At 51.1% G+C, this 24,551-nt stretch overlaps 1 protein-coding gene across 1 annotated transcript in view; it reads right to left on the reverse strand.

Annotated features, from left to right (window-relative positions):
• Gabbr2 (gamma-aminobutyric acid type B receptor subunit 2) overlaps nt 1-24,551 on the reverse strand; it is a 339,984-nt gene that overhangs the window by 47,594 nt on the left and 267,839 nt on the right. Inside the window, exons 10-13 of the mRNA XM_052176457.1 lie at nt 23,889-24,039; nt 21,573-21,705; nt 12,736-12,843; nt 5,440-5,562 (exon numbers count right to left, since the gene is read on the reverse strand). Of these exons, the coding sequence (XP_052032417.1) occupies nt 5,440-5,562; nt 12,736-12,843; nt 21,573-21,705; nt 23,889-24,039 (515 nt within the window). The remainder of the gene's footprint in view (nt 1-5,439; nt 5,563-12,735; nt 12,844-21,572; nt 21,706-23,888; nt 24,040-24,551) is intronic.

Raw genomic sequence — 24,551 nt, forward strand, 5'->3', positions numbered from 1 at the left:
GTTCAGAGGTTTTCTTTTTAAGTTGTAAAGAAAAAATACCTCTATTTAATATATTACAATAGAAATCCTGGCCAATGTAATAAGTCAAGAAAAGCAAATAATGGAACATAGATTAGAAGGGGGTGGGCACAGAAGTGTGTCACAGACAGCGTTGTTTTCTAGGTAGAATGTTCTGGAGAATCAACACAAAACCTGAGCTAGTGAGCAGCTCTAGCCACTGCAGAGGCTGCCATATGTGTGCATGTGTGTGTGTGTGTATTCCTTATACACTATATATGAACATACAAGGATAAAAGACCATCTTTTACATTGGCAACCAGCATTTAGATAGAAATGTATTGGCTCATTTACAGCAACTGTATGAAGAACTCTAGAAAACCGATGGAGAAAAAAATGGGAGACATTCATTCTAAAGAAATGGAGCAGCCATATTTCATGATTACAGACAGGAAGACTGAGCATCATCAGTTCATGTCAGTGCCTCCCAACTCCAACTATGGATTTAGTGCCGTGTTCAACAAATACAAACTCAGAGAGCTACTTGGCAGTGCACCAACCTGGCTTTAAATTTTATGTGTCGAGGCACAAGAACCAGAAGTTCTAATGCAACACTGAGAATGTGGGTTTGGTCCACACAGAAACATGCCCACAAATGCTTATAGCCACGTTAGCTATCATTGCCTAGTCACATCTAGAGGCAACTAAGATGGCTGCCAGAGGTGGGGAGGACGCAGGAACAGTGGCCCAGCTTGATAGCAGAGTGCTCATCACCCACAAATAGAAACTGAGCTGTGAGCAGACATGCAGGAGCCTCAAATACCCACTGCTGTATGTAAACAGCTGGTGAGAGAAAGCTACTGACGGGATGGCTCCAGCAGCGTGGCGCTGTGGTGAGGGGATGGAGGGTGGTTGATGTGAGACTGTGCGGTGTAATTGGTGACTGACTGTGCATGGGACATCGCATGCAGAGCCCACAGTGGCATCTGTCACCCGATCATACACCAGGGCTCCGGCGAGGGAGACTCTTCCTCACACAAGCACAAAACTCAGTGATATCAGCCAGAGGACCACGTGTGGGGCCGGGAGGGTACAAGAAACATGGCACACTTGTGGAAGTTCACAGTTTTCTGTAAACCTAAAACTGACCTTAGCTACAGATGATGTGCTGAGTATTCTAAAGTGATGCACCCAAACTTCCGAAAAGTAGATAAAATATGTCTGAAAAAGATGAGGTGTGACCTTGCTGGAACCTTCCATGGATGTGCCCTTCCCAGTGACATCCTTTTACTTCCACCCCAGAGGTAACCATGATCTTGGATTTCAGAGAACAGCCTTCCCTTTATTTATTTTAAAACTGTGTCGCCACTTTTATGGATCCTTAACGTGTACTGCATAGCTTCCATCATTGAACTTGAAGTATGGGAAAAACTGCTTTGAGTTTCATCTATGCCTAGCTGCTGTTGTATACATGTGCGCATGTATGTGTGTGATAGTGTGTGTGCATGTGTGTGTGTGTGTGTATGCATGCATGTGTGTGTGCATATGTGTGCATGCCTGTATGTATATGCATGTGTTTGTATGTTTTTGTGTATGTGCATGTGTGTACGTGTGTATATGTGTGTCCATGTGTGTGAGCGCATGTGTGTGTGAGTGTATATGTATGTCTATGTGTGTATGCATGCATGTGTGTGTGTGTGCATATGTGTGTTCATGAGGGTCACTCTCCATCTTATTTTGTGAAGCCGAGTTTCTCACTGAACCTGCAGGTATCCAATTCAACCAGCCAGGTTGGCCAGCAAGCGCCAGCAACTCACGTCTCGAGGCTGGAGCAGTATGTCCAGCATCCTGCTGTATACCGCCTCCTGCAGCTCCGTGCTCTCTGGCATCTGGCCAGGCTGATGGGCTCTCTTCCCCAGTGCAGTTCCCCGGGCCCTTCCCACCTCCTCCATTGCCAGGTCTCCTCAGTGTTCACCTAAGAAGCTTTTCCCGACCCTAGGAGGCCTTTCTAGAGTCCAGTTAATGGATAGATACCATAGATAATGATTTGTGTCCGTCTGGGGTACACAGGGAGGCCAGGGGCTGGATGGCAGGCACAGAGGCCTAACTCTCAGCCTTCTCTGAGGGGTGTTGTGTGCAGTTTTAGAAGAGAGATAAAGAAGAATTTGGATCTCCACGGCATCCTTTCCATCTGCGAGCAGGGACAGCTGGGCTGAAAGCAGAGAACCCTACTTGGAAAACAATCTGTATGTCTCCCTGGCTGTGCGGCTGTGGGCAAGTCACTGAACCTCTCTGTGCATGCTGTAGCTTTCTCATCTGCCAAGTAGAGAAAAATATATGCTCACTCCTCAGAGGGCTGTTATAAGCTTTCAACTGAGTGACTTCATATTTATAGCACATTCAGGAAGGTTTCCTGGCATGTGACAGGAGTGACATCAATATTTATTACATAAAAATGAAGGCGGATCAGGCAGGCCACTTTCTACAGGACTGTGGGGTGTTTTATTTCCTCAGGTCCTAAGTGAAGTCTCCAGGGAAGAAGTGCTCCCAGGCCACCCCTGTCACTCTCTAGCCTGTGTCCTTTCTCTTTCCTCTTCCAACCTAAAGGCCCGTGCAGGTTGGCTTGTGAGCTTAGGCCACTCCCAGATAGCCTGTGCGTACTCTGGGGTCAAGGTTGGTGGTTTTGAATTCTGTGTCCCCATGGAGGATGTCTTCAGGTGCTCAGCTGGGCAGTTCGGGGCTAGCTCGTCCTGTCCTAGGAGGCTAGAGCAGGCAGAGTTCTGAATGAGGAGGATGCTGGAAGGCCGGGGAGGGAAGACAGCTCAGGTGTGATGGGGCCAGGGCACTGAGTGACACAGCTGTGTGATAAATGAGCCTGGTGTTGAAGCTCAAGCCATTTATTTGGTAGAGAAGATTCCAGAAGTAGGCAGGTAGCAACAGAACGAGGCTTCTGGTATCCTAGTGGTTTTAGAGAGCCCAGAGCAAACCTAGGTGGTGCGGCTGTGGGAGAGGGGAGGGGAAAGGGACACACTACAAAGGCCTTCAATCAACTCCCTTCCGCTCAGAGTCTCTTCCTGGTTGACCTGAAAAATTTGCCCCTTCAGTGAGATTTCAGCCACCCTATGGATACATTGTATTACCACAGAGCACTGTAGCTGGCAGGGAGTCCCTGGAGAAATCTCTGGACAGCTTAGTATCTTTCAGTAGGAAACTGTAGGGACCCTGCTGTGGGTTGACACATCAAAGGGCTCTGCTACCATGGCAACAGACAACACAGGGCAAGACCCCTCCCAAAGAAAAGCAGAAAAAGAGGAATGTCCCAGAAAGAGGTGTGAGAGACGTCTCAGCAGGTACCAGGGGCGGGATCAGGGGCAGGGATGGAGTGGTGGGGGAACAGAGCCAGCCTGGACTTTGCCTGGGCAAAGCTGGATGGCCCCGGGTAGCATTTTCTCCCTCCCAGACTCAGTTTTCCTCATCTATGTTGGCAGCAGTATCCCCGCAGGTCTGGGATGCATCAGAGCCTCTGACAGCGACCGTGCTCAGGACAGGAAGGAGGGCAGAGAGACCCCGGTGGGCAACAGGGCAGGTGGCATGAAAAAGATTTTGTCTGGATGCTCCTGGGGACACACTTCCGGCTCCGGCTGACTCCAGCCCTGTAGGTTTGTCCTGCCCCAGCCTTAGCCCTGGGACCCCTGGACCATCTTCCTCACACCACTCTACACAGGAACAACACAGCCTTTAGGGTGTCTCTGGGACACCCTGGGCCTGGTCTTCAATGGCCTTCCCTGGGCTCTCCCCCCTCTCTTACCCTGCTTTCCTGGGCCTGCTGCCTTCCCTGGCCTATTGCCTGAGTATGTGGGATGGGGTGGGCATGTTCTGGCCCCCATCCCATGTTCACAGACACATGGCCATTGACCAAATCTCTAAGGCAAAGAACTGTCCAGGTGTTCCAGGGTACGGCCACTCGCCTGCTAGGATACATACAGACTACTGGGTTTTTGCTTTCTTACCAGGAGAATGAAGTTAAGCACAGCTCAGACTTTTCCAGAATCATAGTGAAAATTAGATAACGCATGGCACCAGCTATGATCACCAGCATCATTACCCAGGGACAACTCTTTCTCACTCTCGGTCCTGAGGGGTGGGTGAGGAAGCCCACAGGGCACGGATCGTGTTCTTTTGTCAATTATGCCTGATGAGCACCTCCCAGATGTGTCTCTATACACGACAGGAAGAGCCTGTCTGACTGCATGACTCGGTGGCGGCTGTCCCTTTGACCCACAGGCACAATTGGCCTTGGCCACCTCTGCTGCCATTTCTGTCCTTCCTGCATCTTCCCAAGGTGCATGCAGAACGAGGAGATCTCCGTCTCTTGCCTAAGTGATGTTCTCATTGCACGATTCCTCACTGGGTTGAATAAAGCCTCGGGCTGTCTCCACCTAAGTGTGGCTGGGCATCTTATTTGCTTGAATGACATAAGCCTCTGTCCCCCAGCTCACAAAGCCTCTACTTCTGGTTTAGTTTAAGAACACACATGACATCCTGTGAATAAAGATTCCCCTGATAATGGAGCAAGGGGAGTGGCGACTCTCAGGGTCTTCTGGAATTTGCTACACTGACATGACAGTAAATACCACCTGCCAGTCAGCACCTCACAAAGCCAAGCACACTGGTGTGAGGAGAGAGAGAGAGAGAGAGAGAGAGAGAGAGAGAGAGAGAGAGAGAGAGAAGACACGGGGGGGGGGCGGGTTTCAGGCTCCCTAAACTGGGGTACCCCACAAAGGCCAGTGCAAGGATTTGTACACGATAGTTCAAACCTGATACAGGGTCTCCACATATAGTCTTGACCTTGGATGCCCTGTCTTCACCTCTGATGTGTTGAGATTTCAAACCTGGGCTGCCATGCCTGGTTCACAATGTATACGTTGAAGGACTTTTCTGTAAGGTTCTTTATCCTAACAACAATGCCCAGTATGGTATGTATGGAAAGAAATCCATCGCTCATTGCCCTGAACATCATACAGTAAGTATGGCCTCTTGGTGCCCTGAATATCATACGGTAAGTACGGCCTCTTGGTGCCCTGAATATCATACGGTAAGTACGGCCTCTTGGTGCGTGTTTCCTGCTTCACAGGTGGGACACAGGCGGTGTCACTTCTCACTCGGGTGAGCACATACATCGCACATTGGCGCCTACCCGGTTACGACGGTATCCTCCTTCAAGGAGTCCAACCTCCTCCCTTAATCTGGCATTCATTAATATGATATCAAGTTGTTCCATGGTGCCTTCTATTTGCCCTTCCTGAAGTAACCTTTGTCTCAAATGGAAGGAGGTGGAGTTTAGGAGGAAGCCTCATGGGACAGAGCTGGCGGGGGGCCCTGCCACCCTGATGTCCGGATGTCCCCCGCCATGTCGCCCGCCTCCCCCTCCTGGCCTCTCACCTCCATGCTGTACCTCTCCACCGTCCTCCGCAGGGGGTCCACAGCCTGCCAACAGATGAGGATGCACAGGTCGATCAGCAGCATGCCCCCCACAATCACAAGCAGCTTCTGGTCTTTGATGATCTGCAGAGGCAAAGAGCAAAGGGGGGTGGACATGAGAGAGCGGCTCAGACAGGGTGAGCCTCGCTCACTGCTTCCTTGCTCGCTTGCTCGCATCTTTGCTTGGCTTCCCTGAGCGCCGTCCAACCAGCCCCACAGCACACGCTTGCACTTGTTGGAATGTGGCTGTGTATAATCTCTGCTCAACGGTGGTTTCCACCTTCCAGGTCTTCAGTGTGAAGCATCCATCTTTACTGTCTGATGCCCCCTCCCCTTCTCCCTTTTCCTCTTTCTCCTCTCTCTCTCTCTCCACCCCCTCCTTCCTCCCTTCTCTTCCCAGCATGCTCTCCTGTATCCTAAGCTGGCTTCCACCTCTCTGTGTTGCTGGGAGTGAGATCAACCTTCTGGTCTTCCTGCCTCCACTCCATTACAGCTGCTAAAGAGGAGGGGCCTGGGGACAAACCCTGGCAGTGACAAGCCTCACCTGACTTTCCCAGACTGCAATTGAGTTCCCCCACCCCAGCCACCGCATAAATAAAAGCTAATGTGGTGAAGTCCACCTGGCAGAGACTGATTGCAAAATAAACAAAGGTGAGACATACACTCAGGAAACACGGCCAGCCATGATTTCTAAAGATTGAGGCCATTCTTAAAGGAGGAGACAGAAACTCAGGAGGCGCCACTGTAGCTCAATACAAAGAAACAAACGGTACACTGCCGATCAAATCCACAAGAATAGCTTCTCCTGGGTGGAGAACTAGGTGCCCCACCCCCAATGTTGAGCTTTTGAGAAGCGTCTGGTCACTCCTGAGGCATTGTGGGAACATTAACCCCTGCCCTCTGGGAGCCAGGCAACTCCCTGCCAGGCTTGAGTCTGGTGCTCAGGACAGGCAAGAAGGGGTCTTTGCTCTCCACGCTGGAAGTCGGGGTGCACACACGCAGGGCTTTTGCTTTCCAGGGTGTCCCTGACTTTCTGACTAGTGTGAGCCCAGGCAGCTTCCCAGGGCTCCATGCCTCTGGCATGCTTGTGTGAGCTCAGCCAACCCTAGACGACCAGAGACCCCTCTGATCTGGGCAGAAGGGCAAACCCTTTCCCCAAAAGGCTCAAGGAAGAAGTTGGGGATGACCCTGGACAGTGGGTCCGGTGTGGATCCTAGCTCCCTTTCTTGCTGCCTGTGTAGTGACACCCAGAGGGACAGAGGGACAGAGAAGAAGGAAGGGGGCTTGTGTTTCATTCTCTGACGGTGGTATAAAGGGACGAACAAAGACTTCCTTCTAACCTGAGGTGTTGCCAAACACTTAACTTTGCTGATCTTCTGTTTCCTCCTTGATAAAGGGGGTCAATGGACCCTCAAGTGACACCATTGGTATTAGGATCAAATGAGATGGACTTGGGAAAACACCGAGTGTGGGGTCAAGGAATGGAATCTGGCAACCATTACTCCAGGTTTGAGTGTTAGTGGTGGCGTTTGTGTGTAGGACAGTGACACCTAGGGGAAAAGTGTGATATTACAGCTCAGATCTATTAGCTCTACCAATCCATGGTGGGAAGGCCCTGAGAATATAAGACGAGGACATTTATTATTCTTTTTGGAAATATGTATTGAGTGCTAACATGTAGTCAACCCCTGTCTTAGACACAGGGAATGTAGCAGTGAACACAGAATTCCACCCTGGGGGAGCACTCATTAGAGTGGGGAGGACATAATAGTGAGAGATTGAGCAGATGTCACAACCTAAGTGTCAAAGAAAAGTGACTCAAAACGATCCAAAGAGGCTGGAGAGAAGGCTCAGTGGTTAAGAGCACTGACTGCTCTTCTGGAGGTCCTGAGTTCAATTCCCAGCAGCCACATGGTGGCTCACAACTAGCTGTAATGAGATCCGATGCCCTCTTCTGGTGTGTCTGAAGACAGTTACGGTGGACTCATATGCAATAAATAAATAGATTGATCAATCAAGCAATCAATCAATCAATCTTGAAAAACATCCCAAGAAAGGAAAACAGGGTGGAGCTGGAAATATGCCAAGCCCCCAGAACACCTCTCAGTGATCACACACCTGGCTTCTCTCCTCCGTCCTCTTAGATTTCTCTCAGAAGCTGCCCAATGCTCTGGCTTCTGCCGGCACTCCTGACATCATCACCGCTGCCTTGTCTGACCCAGTGGCTCACAACACCACAGTCTTTCTGGATAGCATCAGGACACCAGCCATGTCCAAGGATTTGGTTATAGAATGGTGTCTAAGTCTGCCATAGAATATTTGTGATCTTGGCTGTGTCCCCTGTCCCTCTGACCTGCTTCCCTCATCTATGACATGGGGTGATAAGCATACATTTCACAATAGATGTGCACAGTCTGGCTCGCAGCAACTGCCCAGTAGAGGCAGAAGCTGGCTCGCTTTTGAAATGGCCCTTCTTACTGCTGTCCTGTGCAGGAGCTGGAGAACCCTGCAGTTTGCTTGCCACTTGTGTCTGCCGGTAAATGTTTTATGGAATTCAATCCCACCCATTCATGTATACATCTGTTCCCCGCTGATTTCATTTATCAAGTGGAGAAGAGTCCCTACAAACGAGACAGCAGGGCCCACAAACATTCAAGCCTTTACCACTGGTTCTTTACAAAATAAACTTGGTTGATCACTTGTTTAACAAAACCACAAAAAAAGTCTTCAAATTTAAATTTTTTGAGACAAAGTCTTGTTCTATAGCTAAGAGTGGTGTTGAACGTGAGATTCTACAACCTCAGTTACCCTGAAGCTGGAACAAATGTGCCACCACAGCAGTCTTGACTTCTGAGTTTGGAGTGGTCCTGACTGATCTAGTAGGGTCGACTCTCTGCTCCAAAGTGAGCCCTTCCAGGAAGAACAGTACGGAGGGGCCCCGGGGCCCTCACACTGCACTTCTACCCTGGTCTCTCACAGCTGAGCTGTCCAGGCAGCTGCTCAGGTGAACCGGGTGACCGTCTGCAGAATGACCTTAGACGCTTTGTTGTGTTATTTTGTTGGAGACAGAGCTAAGACCTCTTCCTCCTCAGAAAACATCTGCCCCAGAGCAGAGGGGCCCTCCCCTGACTGATTGCTCTCTCTCCACACTTCATTTTGCTCAGTGCGAGGCAGAAGGAAGGCTGCATGTAATATGTTTTTCAATTTAAGACTTTACAATTGGTCTTTAGAAAAATAGTAACATGCTATAAAAACCCCGGATTTGGAACGTGAAGTCACCATGTGTCTTTAATAAGCTTCCTTCTTATAATGACGGGGTCGTGTTAGGTGAAAGCTGTATGTATGTTTGGGGAGGGCCCACCACCCTGGATGGGGAGGGGACAGGAGTGCTCAGAGAGAAAGCTGGGTACAGGAAGATTGTAATGAAAAAGGCACAGGATTGGATTTTTATGTTTATGAAATTCTGGTGTATGTGTTGTTAGATGAAAATTAAGTGGGCTTCAAAACAGAATCCAGACTCAACAGAAGCCTAATAAAATGAGCCAGTTATATACAATGCACTGTGTGATTCAATTTATGTGAGATTGCCCAGTGTCAGACTCAGAGAGAAGCACAGTAGAAGGTGGTCCCGGGCTACAGAAAGGAACGGGGCTGAGGGTGAATGAGTGCGGGGTCGTGGCTTGCGTTTGGAGGTGGATGGTTGATGAAGGCCAAACAACAAAACAAACAAAGGTGCCATGCATGTGTCTGGGGACAAGAACCAGGCTTGGTTCTGTTGTGGAAAGGGTTAAGGATGATGAAGAGCACTATGGTGTGATGTCCTCAGAGAGGTTGCTCTGGGCTGCTGCTGACTCCTGGAGTGGGCAGAAGAGGGTAAGGTAGACACTCCCCTCAGTGACAGATCAAGCATGCAGGGGGGAGCCAGGTCACGTTGAAGGGCAGGCAGCATTGGCTTCAATGACTTTGGTTTTTCTTTCCCCCATAGGTTGGGCTTTTACATGAGCAAGGCCTGTTTTGTTGAATTAGCTTTTTTGGTTTGTCATTTTGTGACAAGGTCTCACTCCTTAGCCTAGGTAGTACTTGAACTCAGTATTTAGCCCATTCCTGGCTTTATAGTCACACAGCAATGGTCCTGACTCGGCATCCAAGTGTTAGGGTTACAGGCAGGAGCCACCACACCCTGGGTTTTACTGGCTTTTGAAATCGCTAACCTGATGGCTGGGTGCCCCTTACGTCATCGGTCTCCTCCCCACAGGAAAACTGTCTTCACTCTTGTCCAGGAAGCTCATCCCTTTCCTGTCTGTGACTCTTGACACCCTTGACGTTACTTTCCCTACTGCTTTTCCCAAAGTTGTCCTCCAGGTCTCTGAGGAAGCAATTACTGCGTGTTCCTCCTTCATCTAACTCCACCCTCCCGAGGGCCCCGTGTTTCCTCCACTGCTCCCGACATCATTATCATTTTCTTAGCAGAAAAAAGTAACAGAAAAAGTACCTCCAAAATTAAAAAAAGAATAAAAAAAGGTGATGATGTCACTTCCGGAGGATCCTGCTATACCACTCCTGGGAATATACCCAGAGGATTCCCCAGCATGTAATAAGGATACATGCTCCACTATGTTCATAGCAGGCCTGTTTATAATAGCCAGAAGCTGGAAAGAACCCAGGTATCTCTCAACAGAAGAATGGATGCAAAAAATGTGGTATATCTACACATGGAGTACTATTCAGCCATTAGAAACAATGAATTAATGAAATTCTTAGACAAATGAATGGACCTGGAGAACATCATACTAAGTGAGGTAACCCAGACTCAAAAGATCAATCATGGTATGCACTCACTAATAAGTGGATATTAGTCTAGAAAACTGGAATACCCAAAACATAATCCACACATCAAATGAGGTACAAGAAGAACGGAGGAGTGGCCCCTGCTTCTGGAAAGACAGTGTAGCAGTATAGGGCAAAACCAGAACAGGGAAGTGGGAAGGGGTGGGTGGGAGAACAGGGGGAGGGAAGGGGGCTTATGTGACTTTCGGGGAGTGCGGGGCCAGAAAAGGGGAAATCATTTGAAATGTAAATAAAAAATATATCGAATAAAAAAAAAGGTGATGAGGGCCCTGTGTGTCAAAGAAGCCCCTCCTCCTGCCTGTGCTGTCTCCACCAAAGCCCGCTCGATTTTCACTCAATGGAGCGCATCCTGCTTTGGGCTCTGACTCTCAGCAGTACCTCAGACGTGACCTGAGCTTGTGGTTTCTGGAGATGACATCCCATCTCTATGCCTTGGGGATGTGCATGGAGCTTTCCCCCTGACATGTTCAGTGGGCTGCTGTCGGTTGGTGTGTTCTTGTTCTGCAGTTACCTAAGGAAACATGGCGGCCAGCTCTTGGCTGTGGGTGTCGATGTGGACAACCCACAGAGGAGCACATACAGCAAAAGCGGTGGTTCTTCCAGACCAGAACCATGCTGTGTTAATGGTAGATTAGCTCACAGCGGAGCTGTAGAGCAGGAGGGCTGGGGCAAGCACCCCTCAGCTCTAGGCAGGGCTGGTGCGAGCATGGCGGCTGGGACTACACCAGCACTCTGCTTCCTTAGGGCTGGCTAGGCCCAGGAGCCTGCAATCCTGAGGCTCTCAGGCAAGCACAGCCCACGCTGGACAGCCCCAAGACAGGCTAGAGGGCTTTTGCTCTGGCTGGAGATCAGCACAGTGGTCCTTCGTTTTGTGCTGCTACATCTACAGATTCCACCAACCAAAGCAGGTCACCAGTCAGCCTGTGTGCTTCCATCTGTACCGAGAAGATACAAACCATCTTCTTTCATAAAGACTTATAACAATAGATACAGAATAACAACTGTTTAACACCATTTGCATTGCGTTAGCTATTGTCAACAGTCTAGAGATGATTGAAGGTGCATGAGAGGATGGATTGGGCAATTGATGAATATTCCATGTATTATACAAAAGGTCCCAAGCACTTGTGGACTTGGTTGATTTGGTGGTGGTGGTGATGGTGGTAGTGGTGGTGGTGGTGGTGGTGGTGGTGGTGTGTGTGTGTGTGTGTGATTCTGAGCCTGGTGCCCAGAGTATGCTGAGGGACAGCTGTATCACTTGGGAAGGTCTACAAACTACTGATGCTCAACCATGACCTCAGAGCTTTGGTCTCAAGCAAACTGGGATGGATGACCTCTTAGTGTTCAGAATCTCCCACTGGACTGGAACTCACAGCCAGGACCAGGCCACTTTCATCCCATAGAGGAGAACTGTCAAACGTCCTGTGGGGACAGAGGGATGGAGAGGCACAGGAAAGGGTGCCAGCACCATGCCCCTCTCTCTAAGAGCAGTCTGCACCTGTCTGAGGTAACCTGGTGTCTGACAGATGGGGGTCAGGAGTAGCTGGACCCAGTTCTGTCTGGTTAGGGTGTAGACTGCAGCTTAGAAAGCAGCTCTGGCAGTGGGGGTGGGCTCTGAGGATGAAGGGTGCCACAGGTCCCAGGCAGGAGAGGGAGTGGCAACAGGAGACAAAGTCTATTTAATTCCGCCTGCAGCAAGCCCAATGCAGGACTGCAAGAGGACTTTAAGGAACAGGATGGAAACACCGCTATGGCCAGATGCTCAGACTCGTGCCTGGTGGGCATCGAGGTTACCCACAACGTGGGACAAACACTCGCTACCTGCCTGGAGGCAGAGCCTCTGTCCTCTAGTGTAGGCTTCGAGAGCCCCTTCATTAAGTCAGCTCTCAGCCCTGCTGCCTTCCTGGATTTCAGAGGGGTCTCCATTATGCCTAAGGTGCAGTTTTGATTTCCTGACGTCATTCTGATTTCCCCTCCACCTCTTCTTGTACCCTAATTATATGGACTCCAGATCCTGGCTGTGTGAAACCTTTCATCTTTGAGACCACCCACCGTCACCTGAGATAGGTCTGATAACTCCCCCGTATCCCCGGGTCCCAGCATAGATGGCACTTCTTACAGGAAGCCTCCCCTGAGCATTTTGCAACCCAGAACACCCTCCATGTCCCTAAACAGCTCCTGCCTCTGTGGGATGTAAAGGTTTGGTGACCTGATTCCTTGGGAAGCTGAGTCACAGGAGGTAAGAACTGGGTTTCCCTTGAATTTCCACTAAGTTGCTCAGTATCCCAGCACATAGTAGGTGTACAATGCCCATCATATGCAAAAAAAAAAAAAAAAAAAAAAAAAAAAAAAAAAAAAAAAGCAGAGTGAAACACAGTGACCTGAAGCACAGGGCCTCTAATTAATTACCTTCTTCTTCATCTTCACATTTTTGAAGATGGCGTGGACCCTCCAAGTCTTTGCAAACATGGCCCCAAAGGCAGTTGTGTAGCCCACGGTGAGAATCCAGGTCCGGACCTAGAAGCCACAGCAACACAGGGGAGTTACCATCTCCCAGATGACTGACCACCCGGCAAGCAGAACCTAGTGCTGGGGACAGATGCTGCTGTGTGTTCTTTGGAAGTCAGATTCTGATCCTATAGACAGCTAGTACCACTTGTCACCCACTGGGTCCTGGGCACTAGGCGTAGGGGACAATAAGCTTGAAATTGTGCCTCTAACAGGCCCCCGGCTCAAAGCAGTCTGCCCACTCAGCAAGACACAGACATTCCTGTACTGTTGAGTGGCTTCTAGGAAGGTGGGAGATGGACACCCTCTCTTTTGGTCCCTCCTATTCTGTTCTCTTCCCTTCCCATATGTGGGTGCTAGTCTCATGCTTTGACTGACTTTGAGGCCCTGCTCAGGACTAAGGTTCTACCTTGCTCCTCCCTGCTCCCCATGACTGAGGTTACCTTGGTTACCAGTCCCGGCTCCTGACTGGTAAGAACAGCCAGTCTAAAGGAGCCCTGGGTTCCTAGCGATTGAGACAGGATGGCCACCATCTGATAGCTACCCTGGGGCCTCTAGGACACCCACTTTCTGCCAAGACTATAATGACAGTGAGATACTCCCTCTACTGGCTGGCCTGGATGCCTCCGGTGAGCCTTGGCCTCCAAGTGCAGCTCCTATGACCCCGACCCTAAGTGATGTGCTGTGCCTGGCTCCCGCCTTTCCAGCACTGGGGCTCACGGGTGTCCTGGTCCACTCTGTTTGTGAAGACAAAAACTGGCTGAGAAAGTGGCATGGCCAACCCCTAAACCAGGGAAGGCAGCAGCAGACTAGCCACTGTTGAGAGACGCACGTGACACGTGAGGGGCGACACAGCACAGGTGGGAACACAGTTCTCTGTTTTCTTCCATATACTCAAAAATCAGACAGGCAGTGGATGACGGTTTTTTTTGGGAGGGGGATGGCTACATTGTCACCTGTATTATATTGTGTATATGTAGTACCCACGTTATAATCCAAGGATGCTAAGAAAAGTGGGGAACAGGGAGGGAGACTGTTCCTCTGGGGGCTGAGATCTGAGTTTCTCTCATGACTCGGAGTATCCACTGTCCTCTGTCACAGCCACCGGGACCTCACACAGCAATCACTCAGGCAGACACTAGTGGACTCATCTGTCTGTCCACTCAGCACAGACCATGAGGCCAGCCCAGAGTCAGTCTGCACAAGGCAAACTGCCATCACTAACCAGGACAGCTCGGGACCTGTAGAATGAGGAAATCGCTTCACGAGGAAACTGAGGCACGTGCGGATTTCCTCCACCACCCACAGACAACCCAGAACACCAGCTCAGTGTCCTGAGCCTGGGTGGCCTTCTCCTCCCTGTGGTACCTGTCTCTTCTCCAGAGAGTCAAAGCAGCTTCATCTACACTCAGGAGCTGGCCCACCAGCCAGTGCACACTATGTTGGGGGGCGTCTCTGTGACTCTGGATTTGCACTGTCCCCACAGGCTCGAGTGTTGGATACTGTGTCCCCAGATGCTGGTGCTGTTTGGGGGAAGCTATGGACCCCTTAGGAGGTAGGGCCTTGATGGAGAAAGTGGGTCCTGAGGGGCTCGCCTTTGAAGGTCAGACCTGGCCGCTGATTCTGTCTCTGTTTCCCGCACACCACATGGGTGAGCCGCTCTGTTGGGTCACACACTAATTACCATGATGGACTGAGGCTCCTGGGACTGTTGGCGCAAAGACGTTTTCCCTCCCTTAAGCCATCTGTCCAGCTACTCCATCCCAGAGATGAAAGTGTACTGTACTGTGATGGTTCCTCTCAGTTGTAAACTTGATGGGATTTACGGTCGCCATGGGAACAAACCCAGGCCCTCCTGAGAAGCTTTCTGGTGAGGTTTGTACCCTCAAACTGTGAGCCAAAATAAACCGAAATAAACAGCTTCTTCCTTACGTCTCTTTTGTCAGGTAATTGCCCTGGTGAGGAAAGCCCTCACAGCCTCTCTATGCTTTAAAGGGAGTATGTCCGCCAGGAGACCGGCTCCTAGGACTTTCGTTGACACGCTGTTAGAAAGTGACTTTCAGCTGTAAACATATGCGGGTACTTTCATAAAGCGTGGGAAAGATGAAACAGTGCGGTTCTTTTTGCCTCGTTCTGTGGTCCTGTTTGGAGGCCACATGTCACGTCCCTGTGCCTGACTTATTCAGTCCCTTGACCCACGTTCTCTTTGCAGCCATCGTTACCAGGCCGCTTGTCTCTTTAGAGAGAGCCAATTTCATTAAGATTCAATAACATAAATTAAGTGAGTTAAAACTCGATGAGAGAAATTTAATCTGGCATCTGGAAGCTGAAATGTGTTGTGGCGAACTAACTGAGAGCAAAGAAGGCTAGGGGCGCCTGGGCAGAACGCTTCGCAGATGCTCCCTCTCTGGAGAGGCTGGCCCTGGCTGGGCCTGTGAACTGGGACTTGGGGAAGGTTCCGACCTTTCGCCTCCTGCTGTAGGGTCTCATTAGGCCCAAGTAATTTGTACAAAAAGTGTGATTTGTGCTATTACATGATTCCAGGCTTCTGCGTTCTGTCTAGAACGTGGGTGTGGTGCACACTTAATGTTTATGTGGTTCAGCCTGGGGTGTCCCGTGGGCTCTCCTGGTGTGTCTCAGGCACTATGTCCTTGGGGAAGGCTTTATATGTTCACACTGGGTCTTCCCTGAATGTCCCTTCATGAACCTATACCTTGGCTAGTGTTGTAATTAATCAGAACCACAAATACAACTGGATGTCTGGGCCTGGGAATCCCAGTGAGCCACTGAGGCTGGGGTTGTCATCGCTGGATGTCATTGCCTGACCAGCAGCCTGACCAGCGGGAAAGGACAGTGGTGCCCCAGTTAAGGCTCCACAGGCTGGCTCACCCTGGGCCATCCACCCCTGAGTGACTCTGCCGGAGGGGAGGCCCGCTTCTTTGCTCTGCCAGATTCTGTGAGGCATAAGCTGCCAGGCTGGCACTTCCTCTGCCCACCTAAGGCTGTCGCTGGGTGACAGCTTGACTCCAGACTGTCTTCCTCTGGGCTCTGAAGCTGCACACGCCACGTTCACAGGAAGCCTTGGTGACAAGTAGATGCCCCACAAACCCCTCTGTTCCACAGCTAGGCTGAGCTGTGGCTCTTCCCTAAGCTTGTGTTTCCTCAGATGCGGGAGTCTTCCTGCCTGCCACTCAAGTTAGAGACCTGAGAACTACACCAACCCCTTCCTGCCTTCACTCTCTCGTCTCATCTGCAGGCATGGCCCACACGGTGACAGTCCTCAGCTACCTCAAAGGGAAATCCCGCGAGACAAAACAAGCAAGAAACCCCACTTCTGCCCTTTCAAACAAAGCTATCTCACTGATTTCTATTCGACTTGAACTTACTAGGAGGCCAAGTGGGGGTTCCTTGGGTAACCTCTGCCTTTTTAGTTAAGAGTTAGAAAAACCCAGCATTTCTGATAGGGCCACAAGAAGGCTGTCCTGCCCCATCTTTGGCTGCTTCCCATGGTGAGCACACAGTCTCTCATAAGCAGGGACAGACGCTCAAACCACCTGCAGGACTCAACCCTGCATACTGGGACAGGACTGCTCTGCTCACGGAGCTCTGAGGGAGGGGACGCGTGAGCATATCTCACTCTGGAGCTCGACTCTTCATAGCTGATGTTTGGGGCATGGGGTTTCTGGGCATCCACAATCCCCAGATGCCTGGTCTCCAGGAGGCTCCCCTACAGCACGGCCCCAGAGACTGTATGGGTTGGGGAGGGCAGCCTCACTGACACCTGTGGCCTGGCACGAGGGAGTTCTGCAGACATTTACCAGGGTCTGGTCATGGTATGTACGTGTCTGTGTGCATGTGCTGCTTTAAGAAAGGCAATGAATAAGGCTTCTCCTGTCTCAGGCAGGGAGCTGCAGGCTAAGCCTGGCTCCTGTGAGTGCCTTCTGAGCAGCCTCTGGCTGCACTGGCTTTAATAGGAGTCCAGCAACCGAGGGCTCCTGCCTGGAGCATCCACACAGGTCCCTGCGCGCCACACGCCACTCTCGCTGCCCCAGGCACTCCACACTGCAGGTGGCAGAGGCTCACAGCAGCTTGGTTTGTCTCCAGCCCAGTTTTAGCAGAGCGAGGGCATCGCAGGGCACTGTTGCCATGGAAACACCTGCACTACAACTACCAGCACCCACCCCGGGATTACCAGCTCTTCAGTTGTTCACTCTGCCTTCTTGGTATCCTTCTAGAAGTGACCACCATTATTCTAACAGTCCATCATTCATTCATAAGTGATACACCCAGCCATTCATTCATTCATTCAAAAGCATCCATTGAAACTTACTGGGAGGCAGGGACTCAGAGATTTAATACAGGGTCTCATTTAACCCTAATAACCCTAGTGTAGCCCCACTAGTAGAGAAGGGGGAATGAACTATAAGGTTCAGAGATGTTAGTAGCAGAGGCAGAGTCACACAGCTAGGAAGCTATGCTGTGGGGTTTTGGGTGCAGACACCTGCCAATGGCCTCTTTAAAAAATTCTGTGGACATGTTAGAAATTAATAAAAATCACCTAAGTATATGACTTAAAGGGTAGATTTTGTGGTATCTTTATTATTTTTTTTTAACAATCAAAATGGGCAAATGTTTGGTTGGGATACTTATCTGGCAGACAGAATTCATTTGGCCTGTTGACCTGTTTTTCCAGGTAAAAGCCAGTTGACTGCTCAGTGGCTCTGGAAGCCTGACTGAGTTTGGACCCTTGAGCCTGCCTGGTGGGAAAGAGTGGATCCCCACAGTGTCCTCTGACCCCCACACGCCTGCCTTTGCGCGTATGCACACACCCTTCCGGTAATGAATACATGTACTAGATTTAAAAAAAAGAACCACACTCAACTGTTTTGTTTGTTTGTTTTTAAGAGAAGAAGACTCAGCGCAGGCATCCTTATAATCTTTTGGTGATTGGAGCCTTACCCTAGCTAAGCACTGCTGGGCACGCTCTGGTCCTACTCTCAGGGGAGGGAAATGGTAGTAGTCTTGGTGGCCTGCCTCAGGGTTGGGAGGAGGGGCTAAGCCTGGGTCAGGAAGCCTTGATGGTGTTGACTTCCTGGGTGGAGGGATTTGAGGAGGGGTCTGCAGAGCTGCCGGCTTGCTTCCTCCCCTAGCAATGCTAACCCAGGAGCACTGCAGGTCTCACAGGGCTTGCTGTCCACCAAGCCTCCGGGTCCTCTCTGTCTCTCCCTGTATACTGCTCTCTGGTTTCCCGTGGTTCCTGCCTAGACTTCACGGGACTGCCAGCATAATTTCTCTTGTCACCTGCCTGGCTCCCCTTCCAGCTGCCGGGGCTGACATTCCTGAGGCAGGTGGGCTTGTCATCTGTGAGCCAGTGCTCCCTCCCCCCCCCCACCAGGGCTCTGCCCACACCCAGCATCCTTCCCAGCGACTCCGTGCCCACAGGGGCCGTGTTGCTATGGTGACTCTACTTCTGACCGTGTCCAGGGAGACGGCACCATGGAGTTGGAGCAACTCGTGGGATTTGCTGAAGCTGGCACTGGAGACTGGGAAGGTTCCAGAAGGATCGAGGGTGGGGGCTGGGATTGAGGGTGGATGCATTCAGCAGCAGCCCCTGTGTGTGGACGTATGCTCGCGCGTGTGGATTCTAATGGCCTTCCTGAGCAGAGAGGCCTGGTTCCTCAGGGTGGCCCGACGCTTGGGAACCAATGCTGGGTGGCCCAACGTTGATGAGGCTTCGTGCCGAGGTGCTGCCATAGTTGGCCATATTGAAATCTGCAGGGTAGTTGAAGGTCATGTGTGGGGAGGCAGAAGAGAGTGACACTGTAAACCAGCAAGCTGTTCACGATGGAGGCTGACTTGGGTGCCTCCTTCATCTGGCTTTGAGGGTGTTGCTGACCTGGAGGGCAGGCTGTAACCAGCATGGTAGAAATGAAGATATTCTAAAGAGTTAGCCATCTCTGTTAATCTATCAAACTATTGAAACAATGGACCCCAGGAAATGAAAATTTCCCAGGAATCTCATGCTGGGAGAAGGAAAAAGTTCTCAGCCAGAGAACTTATCTCCTGGACAGAGATTTGCACAGTCCTAAGAACCCAGATCTCCTCACAGGATGAGGTGGTGGTGGGCCAGTGGGGGGATGGGCTGTGCCTTGATTAGGACCTCTCGGATGTGCGACTCTCTTGGCACTCTTGGTTTTTTTGAGACAAAGTTTCTCTGTGTAGCCCAGGCTGTCCTGGAACTTGCTTTGTAGCCCAGGCTGGCCTCAAACTCACAGAGATGCTCCTGAAAAGGGCACTGGATCTTCTGAAACCGGAGAACAGGCGGGTAAGGCACAGGTGTGGGAATTGGGAATCAAACTCTCCGCACCATCGCCCCAGCCCCTCCATCAGTCCTCCCTCAGGACCCTGAAGACGGGTGGCATCTGTCACGGATCTTGATGTCTGTCCCTCTTTCTCATGTGGCCACATTGACTAAATCCCCTCCTGCTTTTTACGATTTGGCTGTTTTAACCAGGTTCTTGAGGACAGGTGGCTGAACTTGACTTTTGGGGGTGTAGACTGTGACCCCAGGTTTGATAACAAAAGTGACACATTGTGACATCTTCTTCTCTTCTTCCATGTCTTCACTCTACTATCTCATTTAAACCACATCTCTCCCTAGCCTGCAAGAAAGAGCTGTTCTGCCCATTTCATAGAGGACAAAAGTGAGGCTGAGTTCCAAGTTTTGGGCTGAGGATAGTCTTGGCTCTGATTCTCCTGTGATCCTACTTCCTGCTCCCTGCTTGCTCAGGCTGGGGGGGAGGTGTTACCGTGGAGGGGGACAGCCGGCAAGTCTAGAGATAGAACAGAGTCCATCTCCAGGCATCAATAGGACTCAGGAAGGAGGCTTCTTCCAACAGCAGGAGGGAGGAGCCTTCCCACCCTCCCCTGGTATTTGAGTTCTGTTGTCAAGAATATCCGGGCCCTCTTCTTGAGCGACAGAGGGAATTATTCTGGAAGTGACCCCGGTCATACATTCAGGCTGAACCGGTTCAATCCAGAGGAGGCTGTTTCTCCTGCAGTCACACGTGGGCTCCCTCCACTACTGATAAAGGAATTCTGGGCAAGAGAGCTGCCATTTCCGGAGCCCTGGGCTCAGGCTCAGGTCGATTTGTAAAGCTCGTTATGATTTATTCATGCCGCCTCCCTGGGCTTCCCAGGACGACCTTCCTCTCACACAAATGAGCACCACTCCCGGAATAGAATGTCAGGCTTCATTAAGGAAAGGCCCCGGTGTGGGGACAGCCTTTTCCCTGTTCCCCAGCTCCCTGGTCTGCCATTAGCACTTGGAGAATTCAGGTCAAATTCTGGAAAACCCCAGCCGGAAGTGCCTTGGAGGGTGGGGTGCAAGGGTGACGTACATGGAGGGCTCTCCTCTGAGGAGAGGCTCTCCTGGAGGGCAGCAGCTCTCAGAGTTCCTCTGCACCCAAGACTCAACTGCCCCACTGGAGGCATCCTGGTGGCAGAGCCACAGGAGGATGTGGGGCAGCAGCAGAACCAGGGGTACAGTTCTGCACTGCACTTGGGGGACAGGTCTCTCATCCTTGGGGGATGCCAGCGAGGACTCGGACCAACGTGCAGCCTAGGGGTCACCAGGAGAACCCCAGTACCAGGCTCATTACTGTTATCATCAAGTTTCTTAAACTTGCCGAGGGGCTCCAGGCTCTTTGGAGCTGAAGTTGAGGGTGTTTTCACTCTTTACCAGGTACTTAGTGAGGTGCCTCAGGGCAGCACAGGACCCAGCTCCCCCGCCTGATGACTTCATTGTACGCTAAGACAATGTCCAGGAAGGGCAAGACACTGCTTATTTAGGAATAGCGGGGCCAGGACACTGCCCTCTGGGGCTGCCTCACAGCCCTGGGAATACCTGTGATCCTAAAAAGCTTGATGTGGTGTGTGTGTGTGTGTGTGTGTGTGTGTTTATGCACATATTTAGGATCCTCTCTAGTGTACCCTTCACTCCTCACGGCTGGGCAGTGGACAGTAGGAAGGGCCTGGAAAGGTGACTCTGTCGAGGGCCCACCTTTTTCTCACCCCAAGGAAGCAGCCACAAGGAAGGACTGCCCATCCATCATTCACCAGAACTGATGTTGTGACCCTCCCCTCTAGCTATGGGGGGTGGGGCATGTGCTGTAAAGAACTCAGTACTTTACCCAGTTCTTTTGCTGTTGTTACACACACACACACACACACACACACACACACACACACACTAACAGGAGGAATGATTTCAGGGAAAGTACTTCATAATAGATTTCTGGGTTGAGCAGTAATGAAAAAATTGGTTTGAACCATCCCTGTCAGAGAGGAAGGAAGACAGCAGCTTTTTCCCAACTCCAGGTCTCCACACCAGAGCCAGCAGGTCAGGATGTGTCATCTCACATGTCCCTGTGACTCTGGGTGCTGCAGGTCAGTGTCTGTCCCTGCCTGACTGTCCAGTATCCTGCATTCCCCCCCTCCTCCCACCCCACCCCGAGCTTTCTAGTTTTGGTCCTTCATTGGCAGTGGCCCGTCTCTCATAGAGTCTCCTCAGTGGTCCAGCTCACTGCGGTCAGACACAGGCACCGCTGTCTGGGCTGCCCAGCTGCTGGCCTGAGTTTCTTGCTCATCCTGGTATGCTTCCACACAGCTGTGTCCGGTGACAAGGTCACAGAGAGATCTTTATGTCATGCATGACTGGCACATACATGAGGGCTTACCGTGCAGAGTGTTTCAAAGGTCTTTTCTGAGACGAAGGATCCGTCTAGGCCAAAGAGGAAGATGGATGCGTAGGACAGCATCCCTCCCAGGATAATGAGGTTGTTCATGTAGGGGCTTGACATCTTGATCAGCCTGGTGGAAAGAGGAGTGAGGTTACACAGCGTCTTCCAAACATTCCAGGTGAGCACTGCAGCCAAATGGTCAGGGGTGAGGTCAGCAGGGTCGTGGTCAGCAGGGTGGTGAGGCAGTGCACCTCCAGGCTGATGCCCACTGCTTCTGAAGAGAACCCTGACAGCTACACATTGTCCCACATCCTCCCTCAAGCCCACCCATCGGTCCTCCAGGGAGAGGACACTTGACACAACAGTGTCAACAGCTTCATCTATTGGATTTTTTGGCTTCTGGAATTTTGAGTTAGGATCAGGAACACAAGTCTAATTGAATAAGTGTGGTGAGGTGGTTCCCATACCATGCTCCTCTGCCTGACCTGGGCGTGTCACAGAGCCCTGCAGTGCGTCTCCAGGCTTGTTCAGAGACTGCTTGACAGGTGGTAAGTGAGCCCCCCCCTTGGAGCACTCAGAAAGCCCCCTCCCCACTGTTCCATGTGCAAAGGGACACAGAGGTAGGGACACCTCTCCCAGTCACAGCCCTTACCCCAGGAGTTGGGCAACTGGGCCCCACACCATTTTCTGTTCTCTCTCACCAGACCGGCCAGTGGAGGGTTGCCTTTCACTCCCATGCATGCAACTCTCTCACTTCCTCCAGGAATCCTGTGGTGGCCTCTAAGTGTACAAGCAAACCAAGTCTGAGTTTGCTGAGCTAAACCCCGAGAGGGCTAGAATTTTTAGCCGACTCAGGGTACCCGGCTCCCTAGGCACAATTGACTTCGAACGATTCCTTTTATAGACTAGCAATAACCAATTGCTCCCCAAACATTTACTTGTATTCTGCAGTTCTATGAATGATTCAAGCTATGGACTGGAGAGCTTCCTGGAGAAGGTGGTTTGCAAAACCGTGGGTAGAAAGAGAAATGGTTGGGAGATCAGTTCCCGCGTATTTGCTGATTTTTCAATGGCTGAGCCGTCAGAATAAATCATTCTGGTAATTTCTCCAGGAGGCCACGAGGGGGAAGTTAAAGAATTAATCTAGTGAGGCAGTTTGCAGCTCTGACGGCATCTCCTTAGACATGCGGGAGGGCTGGACGGCACTGGGAAGCAACTAGACACCTGAGCCTTGAGCCAAATGCTACCAGGTGCAACCCTCACTTCGGATGGGCTCCAGGAGCTGTGCAAATTGCAGGTGGCCGGGAAGAGACACCAGGTGAATTGCATTTATTCTTCAGGAATTGGGTTTGACCTAAACAATTACTTAAATAAACAAACAAACCCGCAGAGCTGCGAGGCTCCCAGCTCCTCCTTGGCAAGCAGAAAGAGCAGCAAAATCAGAGTAAAACCCGTCTCCTGAAACTGTCCTTGTCCCTACTAGTGTGTGGGTGATGCAGTGTGGCTTCAGGACAATGGCAAGGCCCCATGTCCCATGGGTGCATGTGAGGTTCCCTTGACACGCATGTTTCTAGCTTTGGTTCAGTCTCGGCCATGACAAGGCAAGAGCTGGGTTCTGTGATTTCCTATGGAAATGGGCCAAGGTGGTTGCCTGGCCAAGATCAGGGAGTGCTGGCCTGGCTAGTGACAGCTGAGCACTGCACCTCAGAGAGGGGACTCCCTGAGGAGAGCTGAGGACACTCGAAAGGCTGAGATAGAACCAAGGGGGTTGGCTATGTCACTCATGGACAACAGGCCCATGGTGACACTGGGAGTCATGGAAAGGGTTAAATGAGATGTGAGGGAGGGGCTTCCTGAGCTGACATTGTTCTCCCAGTGGGGGCCTCTGTCACTGGACCTCACTAGGAGAGGACCACTTCCTTGCTACCAGCAGTGCTTAAAGGTACTAGAAGTAGCCCGAGAAGCTGGGGACTTGGGGCCTTCTGTGTCTTTGCTCTTGAAGTAACTCAAGGTGTTGAGCAGGCCCAGAGCTCTCAGAAGGTCCATGGGCTTGGGTTTACCACTTCCACTTTATTTAACTCAGCCCTCTAGCAGCCCAGCTGCCCCCTACTCTGTCTGTCTCTGTCTCTCTCTCTCTCTCTCTCTGTGTGTGTGTGATACAATATCTTAGCAACAGGGCAGCACACTTCAGGAACCCACCCGAAAGCGTTCACAGTGCTCTTGAAGAACCTGCCATGCTGTGACCCCCATTGGTGAAGCAAGGGGCTGGTCCACCGGAAAAGCCCTCTCCCAGCACAAGGCAGGGCTGCTTACTTTTGGTTCCGGTTCTTGATGTTGAAGAAGAGGAAGGCGCTGGCCATAATCATGCCGAGGATAGTGAGGGCTGACAGGATGCTATACAGTGGAAGCGAGATCTTCCGAAGCTGCTCCAGGATGATGGTCTTGTCCTTGGGTGGTTCTGACCCTGCAAGGTCAAGGGGAAGCCATTAGACCCTAGTGCTGTTACTCTCTGAGGACATTTTTGCTCTGTGTCCTTAATATCCGGCCAAATACAACACATGTACCCCACGTCAGGCTCATCTACCCACTGGGCGGGAGGATCTAGTGGCTGGCCAGTTTGCTCAGCAGGAGCCTGAGCCAGGACTTATTTCTTTCTCTAAATAGAATCAATAAGGGATCTGTGATGCATTTAACAGCCATTAGAAGACTAGAATTTGATTTGGTCTAATTACGCTGTTGAAAAACCATCACCATTTATCCCCAAAGGTAACCATGGCTGGGAAGGCAGAGGCGCCGCTGGGTGCTCCTGGGTGGGGCTGCAGCGAAGAACTTGGCTGGGCCTCAAGGACTCTGCTCCTTCCTGAACATGATAAATGATCCTGCTCACCAGGGCAGACACCCCGCCTGTCAATTCTAGGGTGACAGATATGTGCTCCAGCTGCAGATTCTCAGCCTCAAGGTCATTATCACAAAAGC

The sequence above is a fragment of the Apodemus sylvaticus genome, chromosome 3, assembly GCF_947179515.1.
Source record: "Apodemus sylvaticus chromosome 3, mApoSyl1.1, whole genome shotgun sequence".
Lineage (NCBI taxonomy): Eukaryota > Metazoa > Chordata > Mammalia > Rodentia > Muridae > Apodemus > Apodemus sylvaticus.